Here is a 21,068-nt window from a genome sequence, read left to right on the forward strand (position 1 = left end):
CTATTACACAGAGAAACCATCTCGAAAAACAAAAACAAACAAACAAAAAAGTCCAATGAGGCATACACATGCAATGGGTGAGTGACTCTTAATCCTAAATCACAAGCAGTGTCAATATCAACTTACAAGAAAAAATTCTTGGGGACAACTGCTGGGGAGTTTTGAATAGGATCATGTTTCTTTCCTTGGAATTTAGCAAAGAATTTCCCTAATTTTTGGAAATATGCACTGAAGTGCTTGGAGGGGAAAATGTCCCTATTTTTACAACCTACTTCTAAATTATTCAATGGGGGGAGGGAGGGGGAGAGAGAACATGGAATGAAACGAACATAAAATGTAGCGACCTGCTTTTAAAAATAAATCAGGAAAACAAGTATCTTTTTCCCCCCTCAAAGAACAGAGCCGATCTTTTATCTGTGGTCAAGAGTTAAGAACGCCACACTTGAGCCGGGCGTGGTGGCGTACGCCTTTAATCCCAGCACTCGGGAGGCAGAGGCAGGCAGGCAGATCGCTGTGAGTTCGAGGCCAGCCTGGTCTACAAAGCGAGTCCAGGACAGCCAAGGCTACACAGAGAAACCCTGTCTCGAAAAACAAAACAAAAACAACAACAACAACAAACGCTTGCTACACCACTGTGCCCATTTAAAGAGCCAGGCACGGAAGCACACACCTGTAACCCCAGCTCTAGCCAACAGAGGAGGACCAGGTTCTTCAGGAAGAGACCCTGTCTCAAGAAAAACAAATAAATAAAGTAGGGAGCAGAAAAGGACGGTACCCCAGGCTGAGCTCTTCTTGGTTTTTCCATCAATCTATGTGCGGCCATGTACACCTGCACACACAACACATTGTCCACACAGGGAGATGGAAACAAAACAATCTCAAATCCCATGCATTTACCCATGAGGAAAGCCAACCCTGGCGAGTTACCAAACCAGACGTGCAGGATAACCTTGGAAATCTCAAGTCACACAAGAACAAATATTGATCGTACTCTACTGCTTAAGACTGCAGTTCTCAAATATTTTGTTGGCTCTGACTCACTTAGAAAAAATGAGGAGGCCCGGTGGTGGTGGTAGCGCTCACCTTTAATCCCAGCACTTGGACAGCCAAGGCTACACAGAGAGACCCTTGCTCAAGAGAAGGAGAGAAAAAAAAGAAAAAAAGAAAAAAAGAAAAAAAAAACCTGGGGAAAATATTCTAGATAGGGCAAGATGAAAATGGCCACTGTCACAACTCTTGCTGCCCTGGTACAAAGTATAGAATGACTGAAATAAAACCTTTTAGTAATTTCATACACATATGGAACAAGATAGAGCAGGAACTAAAGCATATGTCCAACTCAGAACCAAAAGCAGTCACAAGAATTTCCTCTCCTTGCGTGTGTCTATATGTGTGTGTGTGTCTACATATATATGTAAGCAATATATATATATCCGACCTCCAGCACCACTAGCCCAGCTGGACAGCTCATTAGATTTCATGCCCACAGCCCAAGAGAGCACAAAGCAGCCACTGCCAGCCTATCCTAACTGAAGATTTCAAAAATTCACAATCTCTTCCTTGACATTCTCCTCAATCTCTTCCTGAGGAGCTGGCTTGGCCCCTTCTGCTCATAAAGACCAGGAGAAGAGCAAGGAGAGGGAGCCGGAGTCGTGAGGTAAGTATTACTGAGGACCCTGGTTAGCCTATCCTAGGGCACCAGCAGGATCGGAAAAAGATGTGAAGCCAAAGATCTAAAGGTCATTTAAAAACAAAAATGCTGTGCTGAGCTGTGTGCAGTGACTTATGCCTCTAAGAAAGTTAAATGCAAATTGGGGACAGCCTGGGCTACATAGAAAGTTCCAAGCCAGGCACCTCTGCATAGTGAGATATGCGGTCATATTCATATATTCTCCCCCCCCCCTCTCTCTCTCACACTCACACACACACACACACACACACAATGTATGCCACCTTAGGAAACAAGGATGCGGCAGAATCCTGGTTCGACACCAAGGCTCTGCACACAACGAACAGGACACAGCACAATCACCTGGTACCATAAGTACTGAGGTGGGCGTATGTCACAGAAAGGCTGAAAGTTATGAAACTACAAGGGCAGCTGTATCTGTCCCACTTGAAGCCTTTGTTTATTTAGGTTTTTCAAGACAGGGTTTCTCTGCGTAGCTTTGGCTGTCCTGGCCTCAACCTCACTCACAGAGATGCCCCTGCCTCTGCCTCGGTGAGTACTGGGACTGATCGCGCCCAGCCCATGCAAAGTCTTACTTGGAGAAAGCAGTTTCTGCTCTGGGGAAGAATTTGCTCCCTATGTGCACTGGGAAAGGCTGCTTCAGGACTTCATCAACCATGGAGGCATGAGGGGGTCTTAGCATCGATTATTATTGGATATTCATAGTCTCTGATGGTTTTCTCCCTTCCTTCTCAAAACAAGAGTCTCTCTATGTAATCTTGGTTGGCCTGGGACTTTATAGCCAGTTTTCTGTGATCCTCCCGCATCAGCCTCCTCAGTGCTGAGGTCAAAGGTTCCTCCCACCATGCCTGTCCTGTATGCCATTTCAGCAAGGACCTCCAAACTCACTGTCACCCTGGGGCTAGCTATGGATGTAGACTCAATCACAAGGAAGCAGAACTCACCAACCAACAACTGCAGAAGACCTTGTAACATGGCCCCTACCACGCTCTGTACAATAAACAAAATAGGCAAATCAAGAACCAATAAAGTGGGCCTGGCGTGGTGAGGCACACCTTTAATCCCAGCACTCAGGAGGCAGAGGCAGGTGAATTGCTGTGAGTCTGAGGCCAGACTGGTCTACAAAGTGAGTCCAGAACAGCCAAGGCTACATAGAGAAAGCCTGTCTCGAAAAACTAAAAAAGAACCAATAAAGCTACTTCCTAGAACACTAAACTCCAAGAGTCAGATTTCTCTGCACCAAGGCAAATGCTCCAAGTCGGCAGCGGCAGCTTCAGGAGTGAGTGTATGGAGAGAAAACAAAAATGTTTGTTTGGTGGCGCACCCCTTCAATTCCCAGGGAAGCAGAGACAGGCAGATCTCCGAGTTCCAGGCCAGCCTGGTCTACAGAGCAAGTTCCTGGACAACCAGAACCACACAGGACCAGAGCAGAAACTCTGTCTTGAAAAAAAAAAAAAAAAGACAATGGAAGTCCAAAAATGTTAGGATTCAGACATAGAAACCAGTAATATAATTATCTGAAGGAAGGCTTTGAATGTAAAGCCAGGGCATGGACTACCAGAAAAGGCAACAAAGAGAGCCTGGGCTAACTGAGGTTCAAGGTTTTAAAAAAGAGGAAGGGGGGAAAAAAAAAAGGAAAGAAATTAGCTGGGGGTTGGGAGGGGGGGTCAAGCAGAGGGAAATAATCAAAGCCACAAGAGCCAGATCTTGATGCAGTCGGAACTGAGTGAGGGAAGAACACAGACTCTGTCCCTAAGAACATACGAGGCTATACCAAACTTTTAGAAATTGAAGAGCCAGGACCATTTTGGGAGCAGTGTTTTGGGGGTACAAGCCGAGGAAGCTCATTGGTGAACTACCTATAAATGCTAGGCACCTTGAAAGATGCCGCCGTGGGGATGGGGAGGGGGCAGAGGTCACTCAGATTGCATGTGGGATGTGGTAGAAACACAGGAGTGTGAGGACAGTACAAGGCTGCTCTAGAATTCTGAACACGGGCACCTGGGGTCTCCAAACGGAAAGAGCTAAGAGTTTTGAAGATGAAAAAATGAGCTGATAAAAAAGAACTGAGCCAACTCTGAAACTGAGTCAGCAGACTGTCTGAGGAAGTCCCGTGAAGCCATCTGAGGTAGGGTCTCTCTTTGAAGACACAGGAACTAACGGCTGTTGGGCCTTCCTCCATTCAGCTTAACAGTCGACCGATACCACAGATAACCTAAGACGCCGCCACGATGCTGCGTGAACTGTCCTCCCGTTGCCTGTTTCTCTCTGATGACCTTACCTTTAGGCTGTGGACTCAAGGCAACACCACAGTGGTGCTGAGCTGTACCGTGTGTGCGTTACAGCACGTATGGGGCTTGGTAGGACATGTCTCCTCTGGGGACATGGAGCTAAGCTTTGGGGACAATAGGCTGCAGCATGCACATGGGCTGGGGACAGCATTTCTAACTTCGGTTTGTGTGGAGGTTGTGTTACACGATTCTGTGTTCTTACTGTTCGAGACCAGCCTGGTCTACAAAGCAAGGCCAGGACAGCCAGGGCTACACCGAGATATCCTGTCTCAAAAAACCAAAAATAAATAAATAAATAAAAAATAAAATAAAAAGCCGTTAAACCCCACCCCACCCCACCTCCACACACAAACTTTTTCTTCAACATCTCTAAAGAAAATTCTAGGCTGGTAATGGAGGAAAAGGATGAATGACAAAGGCCTGAGGACAATGTAGAAACTGAGGCTACTCAGGTAACAGCGGGCAATTATCTCCACTCATTGCTCGCCATTAGAATTCAGATCAGGAAGGTGGCTCCTGCCTTTAATCCCAGCACTCAGAGGCAGAGGAGGCTCGCTTGGTCTACCCAGAGAGTTCCAGGACTGCCCGGGCTACACAGAGAAACCCTGATTCAAGAAGGAAAAACAAAACAAAATGATTAAGATTAGGGAACCAGGGCAGGCTCCAGACCTGGTCTTCAGCACAGGCGACTGTGTATTTCCAGGCCTACAGCTGAATGGCTCATGTTCACTAGAAGCCAGCAGGGAAATCTCCCACCAGTGCTGACAGGTTTCAACTCTGACAAATAACAATCTACCCTGGTGTGTTCTCCAATGAAAAAGGAGATTATCCAGACAGGGCCAACTGTCAGGGACGTACCTGGGGTGAAGAGCCCTTATGACAAAACAAAAAGAATTTTATTATTAAATCCCGAGGAAATCACATTGGTCATTACTAGGTAAGCTGTGCCCTTTAACTATGTGTCCTACAATGGATGCTGAGCTAGCCTAGTTTGCTCTTTGGGAGTGTCCTGAGAGCTGGCCGTTAGCCATGCCATCGCAAGATGTTTAAGGCTGCATATTTATTGAGCTCGGTACTCCTAAAAGCCCAGAGTACTTCCTGCACGAGGAGGTTCCTCTGGCTTTGGAGCTGTTCCAAGGCAGAGTTCTTTTTGGTACTTCCTGGATATTTATTTGGGGAGGCCATCCCTTCCTTTGGTGTCTGGGAAGCAGGCACACCATAGCGAGGGTAGCCTGTCATCAAGGACTAAACTTTGAGAAGTATCATTTTAAAGTACCACTTTCTGAGCATAGGGGGAAAAAAAAATCAAAGAGGGAGGCCAAGGGGTAGGAAGAAGTACATTTTTATTGGCTCCCGTGAAAGACTCAGCAAGATACACGTGCGTATGGCCTACCAACACCTTATCGTTCAGACCTGGAATAAAGAGTACTCTAGGAGAGCCGACAGCCATGGGGGGGAGGAGGGGGAGTGGGGACTGGACCCCATGACTTAATGCCACAGCTCCAGAGGAGATAAAAGGATGACATCCCCAGATCAAGTCTCTCTGGAGATGCCAGCTCACCTTCAAGTCTACCACCACTTCCTTTAGACAGCGGCAGTAGAAAGGGAAAAAAAAAAAAAAAAAAAAAAAAAAAAAAAACGGCTGGGAAAGCAAGGAGAGAAGGCTCAGGGCTTCGCAGAGCCTCTGTAGCTTGTCCCCTCTCAGGCCAGGTCATCAGCCTGGTAGGGAGAGAGTTAAAAGAAAGCCCTTAAAAGAAAACTCATACCCCATTAAGCTCAGGCTTGGAGAGCAGGGAACAGTTAGGAAGCCAAAGGAAACTAATTTTGGAGGCCCTCCAAGCTGCCAATCACAGGCATATTCCTAACAGTCATGGCGTTGTTGGAGTTGGTTGTTTTTCCACAGGCTGCACAATGGGGTCTGGTTATTCATTGAAAAAGTCTGCCAGTAGGCCCCGCCCTCCATTCACAACCAATTTGGAATGCTCCATTCAGGCTAGAGGGGGAGTCAGTCTGCAGCGCAGCTAACTGGGACAGACCTACAATTTGTGCCCAGGGCTCAGCTGCAGCCGGCCGCAGAGAAGCTAGCTCGCCCAGTGTGCTGTGTTTATGTAAGAAATTCAGCCACAGCAGGGGGCGCTGGCTGGGTCTGCCCCCTCCCTGGGATCCAAAATGGCTACGATTATTGCTGAAATCTGCAAGGCTAGAAGAGGTGTGGGCAAGTGCCTTCAGGCGAAAGGGTAAGGGAATAAATTGAACTGGAGCTGCGGTTTAAAAATCACCTCACCAGAGCTTCCAAGGAGAACCCTACTGCCCTGGTAAACTGGTTTAGACTAAGGGGCGCACCCCCTCCCCAAGAGCTTGCCCTGCCAGACTTCTTTCCCACTTATCCCTAGTAGCCAGCGTGAGGAGCCCAAGGAAGAGGCACTTGGGAGGCACTAGGAATTTCAACCGTTTCTTGGCTTCTGAGTGACCCCGAAACATACCCTCCTGATGTCCAGGCAGCAAAAGGGACAAATGTGCCGATCTGAAGTGGGAGAATAAAATCTCTCCCCCAAGACTTCACAGTGTACAAGGCTAAAAACTGGTTTGGTGTCTTGGTTCCCCCGCCCCCCAAATGTTCAGTGATTACCACCGAGGGTGAGTGGGGAGCCTGTCTGACAACCAAGCCTGATTTTAAGGAAACGTATTTTTCTTTTTTTCTTTTTGGTTTTTGGAGACAGGGTTTCTGTGTAGCCTGGACTGTCCTGGACGCGCTCTGTAGACCACCAGGCTGGCCTCAAACTCACAGAGATCACTTGCCTCTGCCTCCCAAGTGCTGGGGATTGAAGGCGTGTGCCACCACTGCTCAGCTGGAAAAGTAATCTTTTTTTTTTTTTTTTTTTTTTTTCCAGGTAAATCAAATGAGGTAATTTTGAGCTCATAAGCTGTTTTCTTCAAGGCATACTTTCCTTTGGTTTCTTTTGTTGTTGTTTGTTTTGGTTTTTCAAGACAGGGTTTCTCTGTATAGCCTTGACTATCTTGGACTCGCTTTGTAGACCAGGCTGGCCTCAAACTCAGTGGTCCGGCTGCATCTGCCTCCTGAGTGCTGGGACTGAAGGCGTGCGCCTTTGTTTTTGCATGTGTGTGTTTTTTTGTTTGGTTTGGTTTTCCAGACAGGGTTTCTCTGCGTAGCCCTGGCTATCACTTGCCTCAAACTCCGAGATCTGCCTGCCTATACACCTCTTGAGTGCTAGAACTAAGGCTAGTGCTATGATGCTGGGCACACATGCTTATTTTCCAATGTCATATTGCGTACTGCTTTTCACTGCCTGTCCCCATTTCTCTGAGATCTTTTGTGGTATCAAATTCACAAACTATACCTGGCCTGTTTAGATGAGCCTGGAACTCCTGGCCCAGCTCTCAGCCTGCTGTAGAGATCCTCCGCCCTCTGCAGCAACTTTCCCCTTTCTAAGCAGAAGCTCAGTTATTTTGCTGGGCAGGGTTTTTTGTTTTGTTTTGTTTTTTGAGGGGTGGGGTTGGGGTGGGGCCTCTTCTCCAAGTAAGGCCTGAGCGTCAGCCCACTCTCATATGTACCAGGCCCCCAAATGGACTTAAAAGTTCTGACTCATGCCCACACACACTCACGTGTGTACCCCACACCAAGGAACCCTAATTTCTGGCCATTCTTTCAAAAGAAGGCTAGAGAAAGGACTACAGTAGGAACTGACGACCAAAGCCTCTGTTAAATGCGCTTGATGAGTTCACAAAATGAATTTTTTAAAAAGCAACCTAATCCGGTAATGGCATCAGCAAGCCTGGCATCCGTCCAAGAGCCGGGAGCCGCAACATGACGAGACTCTGAGCTCCCTGGATTCCAAATGGAGAAGCAGCGAGTGCCAGGGCACAGATGGGGCGCAAGCTGCTCAAGGGCAGCTTGTGCCCAAGAGAGGGATGTCAGCCTAAGGCAGGCTAGTTCCTCACCACCATTGAAACTCAAGAACCGAATGCAGTACAGTCAGTCTCGCACACACCCAAACCTACCTCACCCCCAGGAATATTCTTTTCTGGGGCTGGTAACACCAATAACAATACTATGAGACAGAAGACACAGCAGACAGCACAAGCTCTCAGCTATCCAGTCCCCATATCTTCATCTTATAAAACTGAAGGAGGCTGGAGAAGAGAGGCTAAATAGTTTCTTGATGGATGCCAGGACTTTTGTTACTTTTGGCACCTACAGGACTGATCTGCCTGGCAGACTGACTAATTCCCCCTCTCAGGGCTTTTTTTTTTTTCATCAAATACAAAGGGCTGCAAGGCTTCCAGAAGAGTAAGAGAAAAAAACCCTGTTTTTAATCAGCCTAACTTGACCATATGGCTCTCCTGTAGTTCACTGGTCTTAGGTCACTGACAGTTGTAAGGATACTAGAGGCTCTGCAGCCAGGAATGACCAGTGATCATTTAGGGCCATTCTGCAGCAAGGTAGAGGCCCCTCGGAAAAACTCTAACCGCCTGGGGGAGTCAATCGTGTCTCCATGGTTCCCCTCACTCTTCATCAGCGTTCCTCTCCCTCACCTTTCAGTACTATTGCCTCCTGAAAAACATACCAATAAAGCCGGGTGTGGTGGCGCACATCTTTAATCCCAGCACTTAAGAGAGCAGAGGCAGGCAGATCTCTGTGAGTTCGAGGCCAGCCTGGTCTACAAAAGGAGTCCAGGAGAGCTAAGGCTACACAGAGAAACCCTGTCTCAAAAAACAAAAAGCAAAACATACTGACAGCCTTGACTCACCCAAGCCACCTCTTCCAAGCCACCTTGAGTTTTCTTTCCTGCCTTACTACAACAACCAAAAAAATAAAATAATAATAAGAATAATAATAATTATTATTATTTAGGTTCCTTATACCTCCAAGTGGCCTCATTCCACAGAGGAAGGGGTGCCCCCAAGCGCCCCCTCCCCATAGCCCATGGCTAGACCACTGTGTTCTCTCCAGATCAGCCCCAGTGTCACTACCTTAATCTGCTGCTTGAGGCTCCCGGGGTAACACAGCCATGAAGTCTGCTTCCTGACTATCCACTGCACTGTACTTAGGAAAAGCTGATTTTTAACAGTTAATTAGCTGGTCCTTGGGAAATTATTTGTACTTCTCCAGTCATCCCTGCCCTTTTTTTTTTCTTTTTTGGAAACACAGATCTTAAAAGAATTCAAGGAGAAATGGGGTCATTTGGATTTTAAGATAAATTTTGTACATTTGGTACAGAGTTATGACTCTACCATGAGATTTATCATTCTCAATACTTAACATAAACTACTTCAGGTACTGAAATATGCTGGTAATTATTCACAATGCCACCACTGAACAAATGAGATATTAAAAAAAAAAAAAAAAAAAAAGTCAGAATTGAAAGCTGCATTTAAAAAAACACTCATTAGTGAAGGAAGTCAGCTCAGAGAAATGAAGCTGGCTTCCTCATGCTGACATCAAAGCACCAATGTTGTCAGGGTTCCAGTCTTGTCCGTGGCTCTCACTGGAGTCTGTGACAATACATAGGATACGGGTGGAAAGATCTAGAGACTCCAGAGCACATGGTGTGGTGTAACATGTGCTCTATGACATAGTTATTCTACACACACACACACACACACACACACACGCGCGCGCGCGCGCGCACGCTCATGGTGTAGCATGTGGTCTATGACAGTTATTTTACACACCTACACACCTACACACACTCATGGTGTGGTGTAACGTGGTCTATGACAGTTCTTCTACACACCTACACACACCTACACACACACACACACACACACACACACACACACACACACACACACACACGATGCATGACGTGCAGTTTTACAACTTTCCATGTAGGAACTCATCTTCTTTATGGAACTACGTCATTTTTTTTTATCTCTTCCAAGCCCTAAATGGGAGCACTCTATGCACTCAACTGTGCAACAATGAAATCAGACAGGGTGGCCAGCCGCTTCCTTAGCACTTCCCTGTAAGTCACCTTCCGGACCCTAAATGACCTGAAATGAGAGCCCTGACCCACCTGAGCAGGCTGGTAACAGGACTACAGCTTTTCTTGAGGACTGGATTATTGTAAAAGCTGTTACTGTTTATTTCACACAATCCTTCCTAGCTACCCTCAAACTGCATGTTGACTTTTTCCAGACTATCTCTACGAGGGATTTCTAGCTCAGACAATCTTCAAGTCACTCCTCAGAAACAATGGATTATTTGGGGTAGGGGAAGCGGTGAGGCACTGGCTGAGAGCTCCTGTGGTTTGCAACCCCTTTAAGGATCGAATATCTGATATCCTGTATATCAGGTATTTACATAGCAAAATTAAAGTTAAGTAGCAGCAACAAAATAAGAAACCACTGGTCTAGAGGATGCACTTTCTGTTCTCTTGATTTTAATTTTTAAAGTTTCCAACAAGGAACTAGCAAGATAGCTCAGAGGATAAAAGTGCTTGTCACCCAAGCCTGACGACCCACACACATAGTGCAGAGAACCACCCCCATACTTTATTCTCCAGGCACCATAAGAAAGCTGTTCTAGCGCATGCCTTTAATCCCAGCACTTGGGAGGCAGAGGCAGGTGGATCACTGTGAGTTCAAGGCCAGCCTGGTCTACAAATAGAGTTCCAGGACAGCCAGGGCTATTACACAGAGAAACCGTGTCTTGAAAAACCATAAATAAATAAATAAATAAATAAATAAATAAATAAATAAATAAGCAAGCAAGCTGTTCCAATGTACATATCCGTGTGTGTGCGCACGCGCACACACACACACACACTCAATGAATAAATAAAATATGATTTTAAAAATGTGCTTCTACGTAAGGCATCCATGAGACAGGAAGCAAATTCTGCATAGCTATGAGTGCTTCTGTTAAACTTAGAGTGGATTCATTTCCTTAAATCTCATTCCTGGGTAGATGTTTAAGGCAAGGTACCCAAGTCTGGAAGAGTTACATATCTCCTTCAGAAATCCAGCCCATTCTGTGCCCCTCACACACATGGTTCTTCCAGAAGACAGGGAAGCTGGTCCTCCACACAAGGCCTTCGGAGGGAGCGTGCTCACAGGGAAGCAAAGGTATGCAGTCTGACACTTGTGGGCTCCCCCAGCTCCTTCAGAGACCCACCCCCCTCTGTCCCCCCCTACCCCCCCATCAGTTTGAACCTGAACTACAACCAAACAAAATAGCCTGAAAGAAGAGTTCCAGGCTTCCAGAATCATCCCGGGGCTCCAGCCTCAACTCTCCAGGCTGGTCAGCCTATTTGACTCCACCCTTCCCCAAGCTTTGGCTCATGAGGGAATTAAGAGGCTTGCCACCCCACCCCCTGCCCCTTGCCAGCCCCACTCAAGACAGTGTTTCTCTCTGTAACCCTAGCTGTCCTTGAACTCACAGAGATCCGCCTGCCTTTGCCTCACTGAGTGCTGGGGTTAAAGGTATGTGCCGCCACCATCCGGCTCAAGAGGCTTTTTTTTAAGACACTCAACCATCCATTTTATCCATAACATACAGACAAGCTCAAACTTTAAGCAGTCAAAAAAGCAAGCAGACCAAAAAAATAAGCAAACCCCCCCCCATCCTATTTGGTGGGCAGAGGGAACTCCCAAAACACCTGCCTTATTTAAGCCATGGTATTTTAATTAGAGAACCTAGCGCGTGTTCTATTTGCTGAGCAGGAATTTTTTCTAGAGCACCGAGACACATTGATTGATTTCTTTGCCCATGCCCAAAGATAAGAATCTACTCAGATAGAAATCCTGCTTGACGAAACCCCCTCCCCGCCCCCCCACTCACACCAACACAGGCAATGCATGCAATCAATCTAAGCCCAGCTGTCTCACCTCCCTTTTTAACTCTTTTTGGGGCTACTGAGAAACAAACAGCGTAATAAAAGCGTTTTGGGTTTTTTTGTTTTTGTTTTTTTTTCCCCCAAAGAACCTCTGCCATGAAAGCCACCTCCAGAAGAGACTGCAGAAAGAGGTTTGGGGGCAGATTCTGTCCCTCATCGGGCAAAACCACCCCCACCCCCCACCCCCACCTCACAGGTTCTCTCTACTGGGCCCTTAAGCAGCAAGCTTCTCAATCACTTGGGAGCACCCCAAAGGGCAGTAGCAAGCATTTCCTTTTGCACAGACAATCTTCACAGGCAGCTAAGGTAGCCAGCTATTCATCTACGGGCTGCAGCCTACTCCCTTTCAAGCGTCATGGCACTGTGCCTTGAGCGCAAGGCCATTCCTTACAGAATGCTTGCTTTAGCTGCTGGGACCTCTGTTCTTTTATCTAATAGTTTTAGAATATCTTGCTTTTAAACACGCACGCACGCACGCACGCACTCTCTCTCTCCACCCACCCCACCCCACCCCAGTGGCATTTTTATACACACATGCACACATACACCCCAGAGATAAAACGAAGCTGAGACGAATCATCTGTTGGTGCAAAGCGAGAAAATCAAATCCCAGCCTGGCTCAGGTGCTTGCTATTATAAACTATGACTAAGACACATGAATTTCTCTATGATGCAACTCTCCAGAGAGGCAGCATTCTCCAGACCTCTCTTAAACCTGCTCACTCGCCAGTGACTAATGCTCTCTAGAGCAGCCCTGTGCTGCTCCGATTTCATCAGCCAGCTTTGTCCTTGGTAGCTCTGCCTGGACCGTAAAGCTCCCAAACGTGCGCTGAGGACAGGCCAGGAAGATGAGGACAAAGCTACCCATGCCCTGCCAGCATCAGGAGCCATTTGTGGGACTCGTCGCTGCATTTATTATCTTAAGGACCAAGTATCCAAAGACGATTAAGAAATTAAGAAAAAGGCTTCGCTCTACTCAACTGGGCCTAACGACATGAAAAGTAAGTGTGAATCAAGTCACTCTGTGACCACCCTTCATTAACATAGAAGAAACAAAACTGACATGTTAGGTGGAGCCACAGTCAACAGGAATTTTCCACTCAGTTTGTGCTTTATCTTTCAAAGGAAGAGAAATGTCAGATTCATCACTGGCCTTGTCTTAATTTATAAACCCCCCCCCCCTTTTTGTGATGCTAGTGACTGAGCCTGGAACCCTGTACATAGTAGCCAAGTTCTATATCAGTGAGCTACGTCCTCGGCCCAAAGTCTCAGTTTATAAAAAAACGAAACAAGGGGGCTGGACAGATGGCTCAGCGGTTCAGAGCACTTGCTGTTCTTCCAGAGGTCCTGAGTTCAAGTCCCAGGAACCACATGATGGCTCACAACCATCTATAATGTGATATAATGTGCACTGTACACATAAAAAAAAAAAAAGAAACAAAAGAAGGTTTGAAAAAATATGATTAATAAGCAGTTGGGGGCCAGAGAGATGGCTCAGCGGTTCAGAGCACTTGCTGTTCTTCCAGAGGACTTGAGTTCAGTTCCCAGCACCCACAAAAGGCCACTCATGATCTGTAATTCAAGTTTCTGGGGGAGCTGACACCCTCTTTTGGGCTCTGTAAGTACCCACAGCTCCACAGGTGTGTGCGTGTGTGCACGCACATGCACCCACCTCAGACAAATCTAAAACCAAGCAGATGTTTGACATGACATCTTAGCTAACATACTAACTTAATATTCTAGAGTTCAAGCTGTTAAGGTAAAAAAAAAAAATTTTTTTTTAAACTGAAATTAAGATGAGTAAATCTTGCCTTCAACGGAGCCAGAAATTATCTCAATAAAAAAGAAGAAACAAAAGTCTTCAGAACTAATCCAGAATTATTAAGATGCATGAATACCACTGTTCAAATCTTCTGGCTATAACTGAAGAACGTATTCTAGATGGGACTGATCCCAAACCAAGCCACCTCAGAACAAATGTGTCACCAACAGAAAGGTACTTACAGTTATCAGACGGGAAATCTGGGACAAATTGTTCATCATCGGGGACTTGAGCTGCGGAAAGAGTTCTGGTTTAGATCTTTGCCGTTTTACTAAAAGGCACAGTAGAATGTTTTTACATGGAAAACAGGACAGTCAAGGAACTTGCCTTCAGCTAACCAAGCCTCTTGAAGTTGGCTAAGATCCTGAAACAACTCTGTAAAAACAAAAAAAAGAAAGAAAGAAAAAACTCAAAACGGGAGGGGGCCATTTCTTGTGCTAAGGGGAAGCACAGAAACGTGCACACGGTTGAGCTGAGGGACAGCCAGCATGCAGGGAGGGCTAGGCTACCTTCAGAATCGTGAGCCAGGTCTGTGTCCAAAAACTTCCTCTTTCTGTCAATTACAGGTCGCCCCCGACAGTCCTCTGACCGAGATTTCTGAAAGAGGCCCAACAAATGAAGACTCAAAGGCAGGAAAGAGGTACAAAGGGGGTCCACTCACTTCTCCAGGAAGAAGAGGAGGACTCCCCAGAAGAGAACCAAGGACCAAACTACACAGACGTCAACTTACCCCTGGGACCATAAAAGGGACCTGCTGATCACAAAACCCATCCATGGTGCTTCCAAAGTCTCTGATGCCGCTTTGAGAGGCGTCAGCATTGAGCAGTTTCTTGGGAGTGGTGAAGATCCTCCTGTAAAAAGAGTGTGCAGTGTGGTTGGGCGGATGGAGTAGTTTTATACTATTCTTCCCTTCTTGCCTCTGCAGTCACCTCCCCTCGTTGAGTTCCCTAAAGCCTACTCAAGGATGGACACATGCAATTTAGTATTGCCTGCCTACCTCTCTACCACAAAAATCAAAACCAACCAACCAAGCAAATCCCTCAACTTATTTTCATTGTGGTGACCTCATAGCCCACTCTCTCCCTCTTTCTTTCTTTTTTTTTTTTTTTTTTTTTTTTGTTTTCAAGACAAGAGTTTCTCTGTGTAGCCTTAGCTGTCCTCAACTCCTTTCGCAGACCAGGCTAGCCTTGAACTTACTGTGTGCTGTGTGCTGTGTGCTGGGATTAAAGGTGTGCACTACCATGACTGGCAAGCATAAGTTTTTAAGTAAGTTTTGTTACTATAACTAGAGAAATTGGGTAAAATATTCTAAATTATTGGCAATTAAGAAACTAGTATGCGGCTGGGCTGTGGGTGGCACACGCCTATAATTCCAGCACTTGGGAGGCAGAGACAGGCAGATTTCTGCATGTTTGAGGCCAGCCAGGTCTACAGAGTGAGTTCCAGGACAGTCAAAACTACACAGAGAAACCCTGTCTCAAAAACCAAAAAAAAAAAAAAAAAAGAAAGAAGAAAAAAAAAAAAAAAAAAAAAAAAAGAAACTAAGATGCATGGTGTTTCTCAAAAGTATTTTGTAGGTCTATTTATAGGTCTATGGTAAAAACACCAAGTACAGTTCCAGGAACAAACTGATCAAAAGGAGACTTTCTTCACACACTCTTTATTTAAAACCTAAACCTTCTGTCCAAACAGGTGTGTACACCTGAAATGACGTAAGCGTCTCCATGGCAACTTACAAAGATTATCTGCCATCTACTCCCTTCTAAAATAAAACATCTATAAAAAATAAAACTCCATTCCATCACATGTATTTAACCATCTCTACCAAAAGCAAAAACAATTAAAACACACACACACACACACACACACACACACTTTTCAAAGCAAAAACATCTATGGGGGAAAATGTTCCCTTTTCTAACAGTTACCTCAAATTTCCAACACAAATAGTGGTAAAGAACACTGGCAAAGAACTGGGCTTGGGAGAGGGCAACAAAATCAAGAGAGGAGGCACTTCTAGTGTGGGAGGAATTAACTAGGAAGTTTAGGAGGTATCACCTTCCTAAACACTCAATTTTCCAACTAAAAACTCAGGTCAAAACAACGGCAGAGTTACAAGGATTCATTCACCCAAGTTTTAAATAATAGAAATGCCTAAATGGCATTTTCTTTTAACTTGTACACAAACTAGGGGACTTTTTCTTTTCACCGTAGCCATTTCCATCTGCCTTGTTTTTCACGCTGTGAACACCATATCAAATTTTCTTAAGTGAGCAGGGTACACGAAAACCCTTCACAGCCAGCACTTGGCCCAAGTAATCAGATATTTTCAAAGTCAAAGGAAAGAGAGTTCACAACTTCCTAGAAAAACGCCCCTGCCAGCTTGCCTTCCACACAGTGCAAACATCGTTCAGAATAAGGCCTCTTTCTCTTGAATGTCACCAACAACCCAAATCTAAGAAACCTTAGTAGAGCGTCGAGAAGCATGAAAGAATTGTGTTGTATTAAAAAACCTGATTAAATTGTGGTCTCAGAAATTCTTAAATGTTCTGTTGTGGGTAAGAGGGCTACGTGTAGGAAACCAGAGGGTAAAATATTTTTAGAACCTCATGATGTGCAAAAAATACCTTTTTGAAAAAAACATCGGTAACAGAAACTGCCCTAAGAGAATCCAAAAGCAGCGTCGACGATCTTCTAAGCAGCCCTGAAGAGTTCAAGGGCTGGAACCAGTGTGTTCAAAGTATCTTTTTAAAGCCTGCAGGGAAGGCTCGGGTTCATCCTGGAGTTTAAACCACTTCCTTTGTGTCGAAGTCGTGCTCACCCCACCCCACCCCCCAAATCCCGGGTGCCCCCAGGAAAACTTTAACTGGGCGCAGCAACCGAATCGAGGCCCCTCCCCGTGGCGCGCAGCGGGCCTGGTTTTATGAATGGGAGAACGAGCCGCGGCCGCCACCGCAGGTAGAGGCTGTAACTAGATCCCTCGCGCCGGGCCCCATTCACAAAACAAGACACACTTCCACCCAATTCCCAGCCTTTCCATTCATGAAACTCCTTCAGCTGCGCCCCCGCCCCCACTCCCAACGCACGCCTGGGCTCCGACGCAGGCCCCTCACCCCAGCGTTTTAGAAAGAAAGCTCAATGCTTCATTCACAAAAAAGGAGGAAAAAAAAAAAAAGCCGCAGGGAGCTCGGAGCCCACGAAAGAAACCTGCTTCATTCATAAAGTCACCCACATTCAGAAAACGAAGTGCAGCGCTGGACGCTACCAGCCGCCTCTAATTTACTCCCGACCCCACACGCCTCCTCCCCTCAACACCCCCCTACTCAAACACTCTACCCCATGCAAGCAAGCCAGACCACGAATCATGCATGAGGCCCCAGCATCACTCTCGGCCGGCTCGGCCCCGGTTCTCTCTCCTCCCCAGGCCGCGGCTCCGGTGGCCCCGGTACCCTCAAGCCTTAGAGGAGGGAGTTGGGGGCCGGGGACCCGCTGCCCAGTCTCCAACTTGCCAGGCCTGCAGAAGTTCGGGCAGATCCCGCACCCGCAGGCTTCACATGTCCGTGTCATTTAACTCTTCGGGGGATCTGGGGCAGCACCCCTGAAACTGCTGCCCGCCCCCCTCCCACATAAAAGTCAGTCGCGGAGCGTTTCTTCTCGCGAGCCTCCCAGGGCCCTCGGGGGCCCACAACTCCGCGCCCCGCACCCCGTGCTTGCATCCCGCTCCCGCAGCCTGCGCGCCCCGCACCCCGCTCCCTGCACCCCGCTCCATCACCCCCCGGGTGCCTCCTCGGCGAGGTGCGGAAAGCCGCTCTCCGCTCGCTCCGGAACCGCTAGCCGCCCCCGCCCGATGCCTCCCAGAAAACGAACAGAACCGAACCGGGCCTGGGGGAGGGGGAGGGGGGGCGGATAGCTCCGGGAGTCACCCGAAGCGCGTCCAACTGAGGACTCGGAACCAGCCCGCACCTGAGCGGCCACTCCGCGCGCCCGCCTGCGCGCCTCGGTGGCGGGCTGGGCCGCAGCGATCGGGGATGAAGACCGCTCCGCGCGCCGGCCTCCGGACTCTGCGCCGCCCTGCAACCCGCTGCAGCACTGGCCCGGCCCCCGTGGGCTCCGCCCGCCGCCATTGGCCCGCGGCCCAGAGCAGACACGTTCTCATTGGTCGGCTGCGGTCTCCGCTGCTGCCCATCACCTCTTGTTTACCCTGTCTTCAGGCAAATCCAGCCGGGCCGCCCCATCAACTGCGGCGCCCATTGGCTAACGGTCGGCCTCTCTCAACGCCCTCAGAGGTCTGTTTTACATAATTTATGCGCTAGGCGCCGTTGACCAATCAGCACCGGCTTGTTTATATAATGAATGTGAGGACGTTTTTCATTCATAAAAAACGCGACCTGAGGGGGAGCTTAGCTGAGTCAGTGAAGCTCTTAAAGGGGCCACTCGCGAAGTTCCCCTGGCCTCCGCCTGCGCCGCTCCTCCCGCCACCCCCGCGCGGGGCCGCTTGGCGCCAGGCGTTCGCAGCTGCAGCAGCAGGCTAAGTTATCATTTTAGAACTCAGGCGAGAGGAATTCGTCATTCCACACACAGAAACTCGCTGACCCGCCTGGGCGTTCGGCCCATAGAAACACAGAAAACGGAAACCGAGCCCTCTAATCTTAGCTACCTTGAAGAGAGGCCTTAATTTCTTTCAACCAGGTTTCCAGTGGAAAGAATAAGCATTTTATCTTCCTTTTTAAAAACCTGAGCTCTTCCAGATTTTAGTTGCTGTTTCATGTTGGCAAAGCCGACGGCCCGACCCGATGGTTCTGAGCCCTGCAGGCAAGAGGCTCCAGCCAGAAATCCCGGTTCGCGGACCTCACCGGACCGGTAGAGGGCCTTGGAAACACAAATCCCTGTGAAACGTGCGTGTAGAGTGAGACCGCTGACTTCCCTCCCGGGCTGCTTGTTTTCCATTTAAGTGTTGAATGCAAGATGGTGTGTTTGCGAATTAGATCGCGTGCAGCTGGGGCCTGGGAGAAGCAGCCTTGCTTGCCAAAGGATCGGGCACTGACAGCTATTGCTGAGATTCTTAACAGGCTGTTCCAGGAAACAAATAAACATCCTCGACCCGCTCCACCTCCTCGTCCCGCTCCTGCTAAGGACACTGGCCGTTCTCTTCTCTTCCCAGGGATGCTAGGGCGCTTGTGAGCGAGTTCTATTCTCTGCAAGCCGGAGAGCGGGGGGCCAAAGTTTAGAGTGCCTCAGCGAAGGGAACTCCAAGTTGCTATACCACGGGTGGAACATGCGGCGTGAATTTCCAGTCTCCGCGGTCCCCCCCCCCCCCACCGCTTGTGTGTCAGAGCTCGCACTTGGTGTGTTGATTACAGTCCTTGACCAGTTTGAATGCTGGGGGGCAGACCTGGACCCAGGCTCAGCGGGCCGAGTTATCAGGTTTGCAGGAGACTGGCAAGGGTACCACAGTTTGATGTTGTGGGAAGGTGCTTTGAACTTTTAACGAGCAGTTCCTTGATATTTAATTTCCTGCTTGAACACTGGTCTTCCCTAGCACCATTCCAGTTAGTGGCTGGAGGTTTTTGCCCTCTTGTATTTGTGTTCCCAGCTTGTTTCTGACTCCCCGGAGGCTTTGAACCCAGCTTCTTGCAAGTTGCAACACTAGTTCGCAGACTCTCCCTAGCCAGCTTGGTCTACTCCACCCCACCCCTCACCTCCCCCACCCCCCATCCCGCCCTGTTCCCATACCAGGCCAACCTCCTCTCTGGTTGACTTTCTTCAAGAGTTAACTATTCCCTTTTGCTTAATTGTCTCAGGCCGCAGCCCTCTGGAAGTTCGTGGCTCGCTGTAAAAGCTACAGGAAAACAGTGCAGGTCACTTCATAGTGATTCTGCTCCGTTCCTACGCTTCATGCCTGGAGTGTGGTGCTTGTGACCTCTGCCTCAGACCAAAGCTCTCCATTCCTTCATGAACCGATACATTGGAAATGTATATAGGTTGTGTGGCAACAAACAGGGGCTTACTGAGATGAGGGAAGGTATTTATTGTAAGTCATACTTGATTTATTTATTTGTTGCTCATCATTAAGAACGCGCCTAGAGGGGCTGGAGAGATGGCTCAGTGGTTACGAGCACTGGATGCTCTTCCAGAGGACCTGAGTTCAGTTCCCAGCACCTACACATGGCAGCTTACAACTGTCTGCCACTCCAGTTCTTCAGGGCATCTGACACCCTCACACAGACACATTCGCAGGTAAAACACCTGGGCTCGTAAAACAAAAATAAATTAATTAATTAAAAGAAGAAGAAGAAGAAGTCTTCTTCTTCAACAACAACAACAACAACAACAACTTGTCTAGAAGGCACAAGGTCCTGGGCTATAGTCCCAGCGCTATGGAAGAGAGGAAGGGTGACAGCTGCAGTACCATATGTCAGTAATTATGCTTCATTAAAGCTATTGGTAATCAACAATGAACATTTAGTTTGTACCAAATACTCAGGCAGATCCTGTGCTAGGCCATAAATAAATAAATAAATAAATAAATAAAGTGTTATAGAGATGGGTGAGATCCAGAGGGTGCCTTGGATGGCCCAGAGTCACACGGTTCTCCACAAATGATCCTCACAGTTAGCGAGGCACTGGGAAGTATTAATATCCCCACTCTACAGATGAGAAGCTAAGGCGGCAGCACTAGTCCTCCCAGCGTTGAAAGTAGATAAGAAGAGGTCACACTCCAGAGCCCCCCCCACCCCCCCCCACCCCCACCCCTCCCCACCCCCACCCCCTACACACACGAGTCCCACCCGTGACTGGGCTAAGCAAGCCACACAGCGAGAACACCTGCACAGAGTCCAGAGGCCAAAAGGGGGTTCTGACTCCTCTCCGGCTTTCCCATGGCCGTCCCCACCCCATTCTCTTTCTCTTGTTATCTTTGCAGATATGAGAGTTAAGGTTAGTACCGAGACCCGAGACGTTTCTTGTCTGGTACATTGGATCTTCGCTCCTAAGAACATATTTACATAGGGGGATTTGTAGAACAAGCGCTCTAATTAGCACTTCTTCTCCTCCAGGAGAGAAGCAGAATTGGAAAAGAAAACAAAAAGAGACCTGCCCCCCCCCACCCCGGGACATTCATCTTGTGTCAATCTAGCCTTTGTCCTTGGGCAGTAGCAAAACTTGTCACAATGAGAAACTAAATTCTTGTTCTTCGCATTCAGTTTAGTGTCAGTTGAAGAAAACAATGACGAGTGGGGGATGGGAGGAGAGGCGGCCCAAGCCTGAGTGCTGGCTTCCTTTTAGAGATCTGCTTTCTACATAGTCTCCCAAAAGCAAGCTTTAAGCTAGTATCCGAACTGACAGAAGTGGCCATGTTGTCCCCATGTCTCCTGTGTCTCCTGTCCCAGTTAGAAGCACTGTGTTGA

General features: G+C 47.8%; 1 protein-coding gene across 1 annotated transcript in view; it reads right to left on the minus strand.

Annotated features, from left to right (window-relative positions):
- The window catches only part of Etv5 (ETS variant transcription factor 5), a 64,411-nt gene extending 46,685 nt beyond the window's left edge, over window positions 1-17,726 (minus strand). The window contains exons 1-5 of the mRNA XM_051150758.1: window positions 17,626-17,726; window positions 14,393-14,513; window positions 14,172-14,259; window positions 13,990-14,037; window positions 13,845-13,895 (exon numbers count right to left, since the gene is read on the minus strand). Coding sequence (XP_051006715.1) covers window positions 13,845-13,895; window positions 13,990-14,037; window positions 14,172-14,259; window positions 14,393-14,437 — 232 coding nt within the window. The 5' untranslated portion in view covers window positions 14,438-14,513; window positions 17,626-17,726. The remainder of the gene's footprint in view (window positions 1-13,844; window positions 13,896-13,989; window positions 14,038-14,171; window positions 14,260-14,392; window positions 14,514-17,625) is intronic.
- Window positions 17,727-21,068: the final 3,342 nt, after the last annotated feature.

This window comes from Acomys russatus, chromosome 8 (assembly GCF_903995435.1).
Source record: "Acomys russatus chromosome 8, mAcoRus1.1, whole genome shotgun sequence".
Taxonomy (NCBI): Eukaryota; Metazoa; Chordata; class Mammalia; order Rodentia; family Muridae; genus Acomys; species Acomys russatus.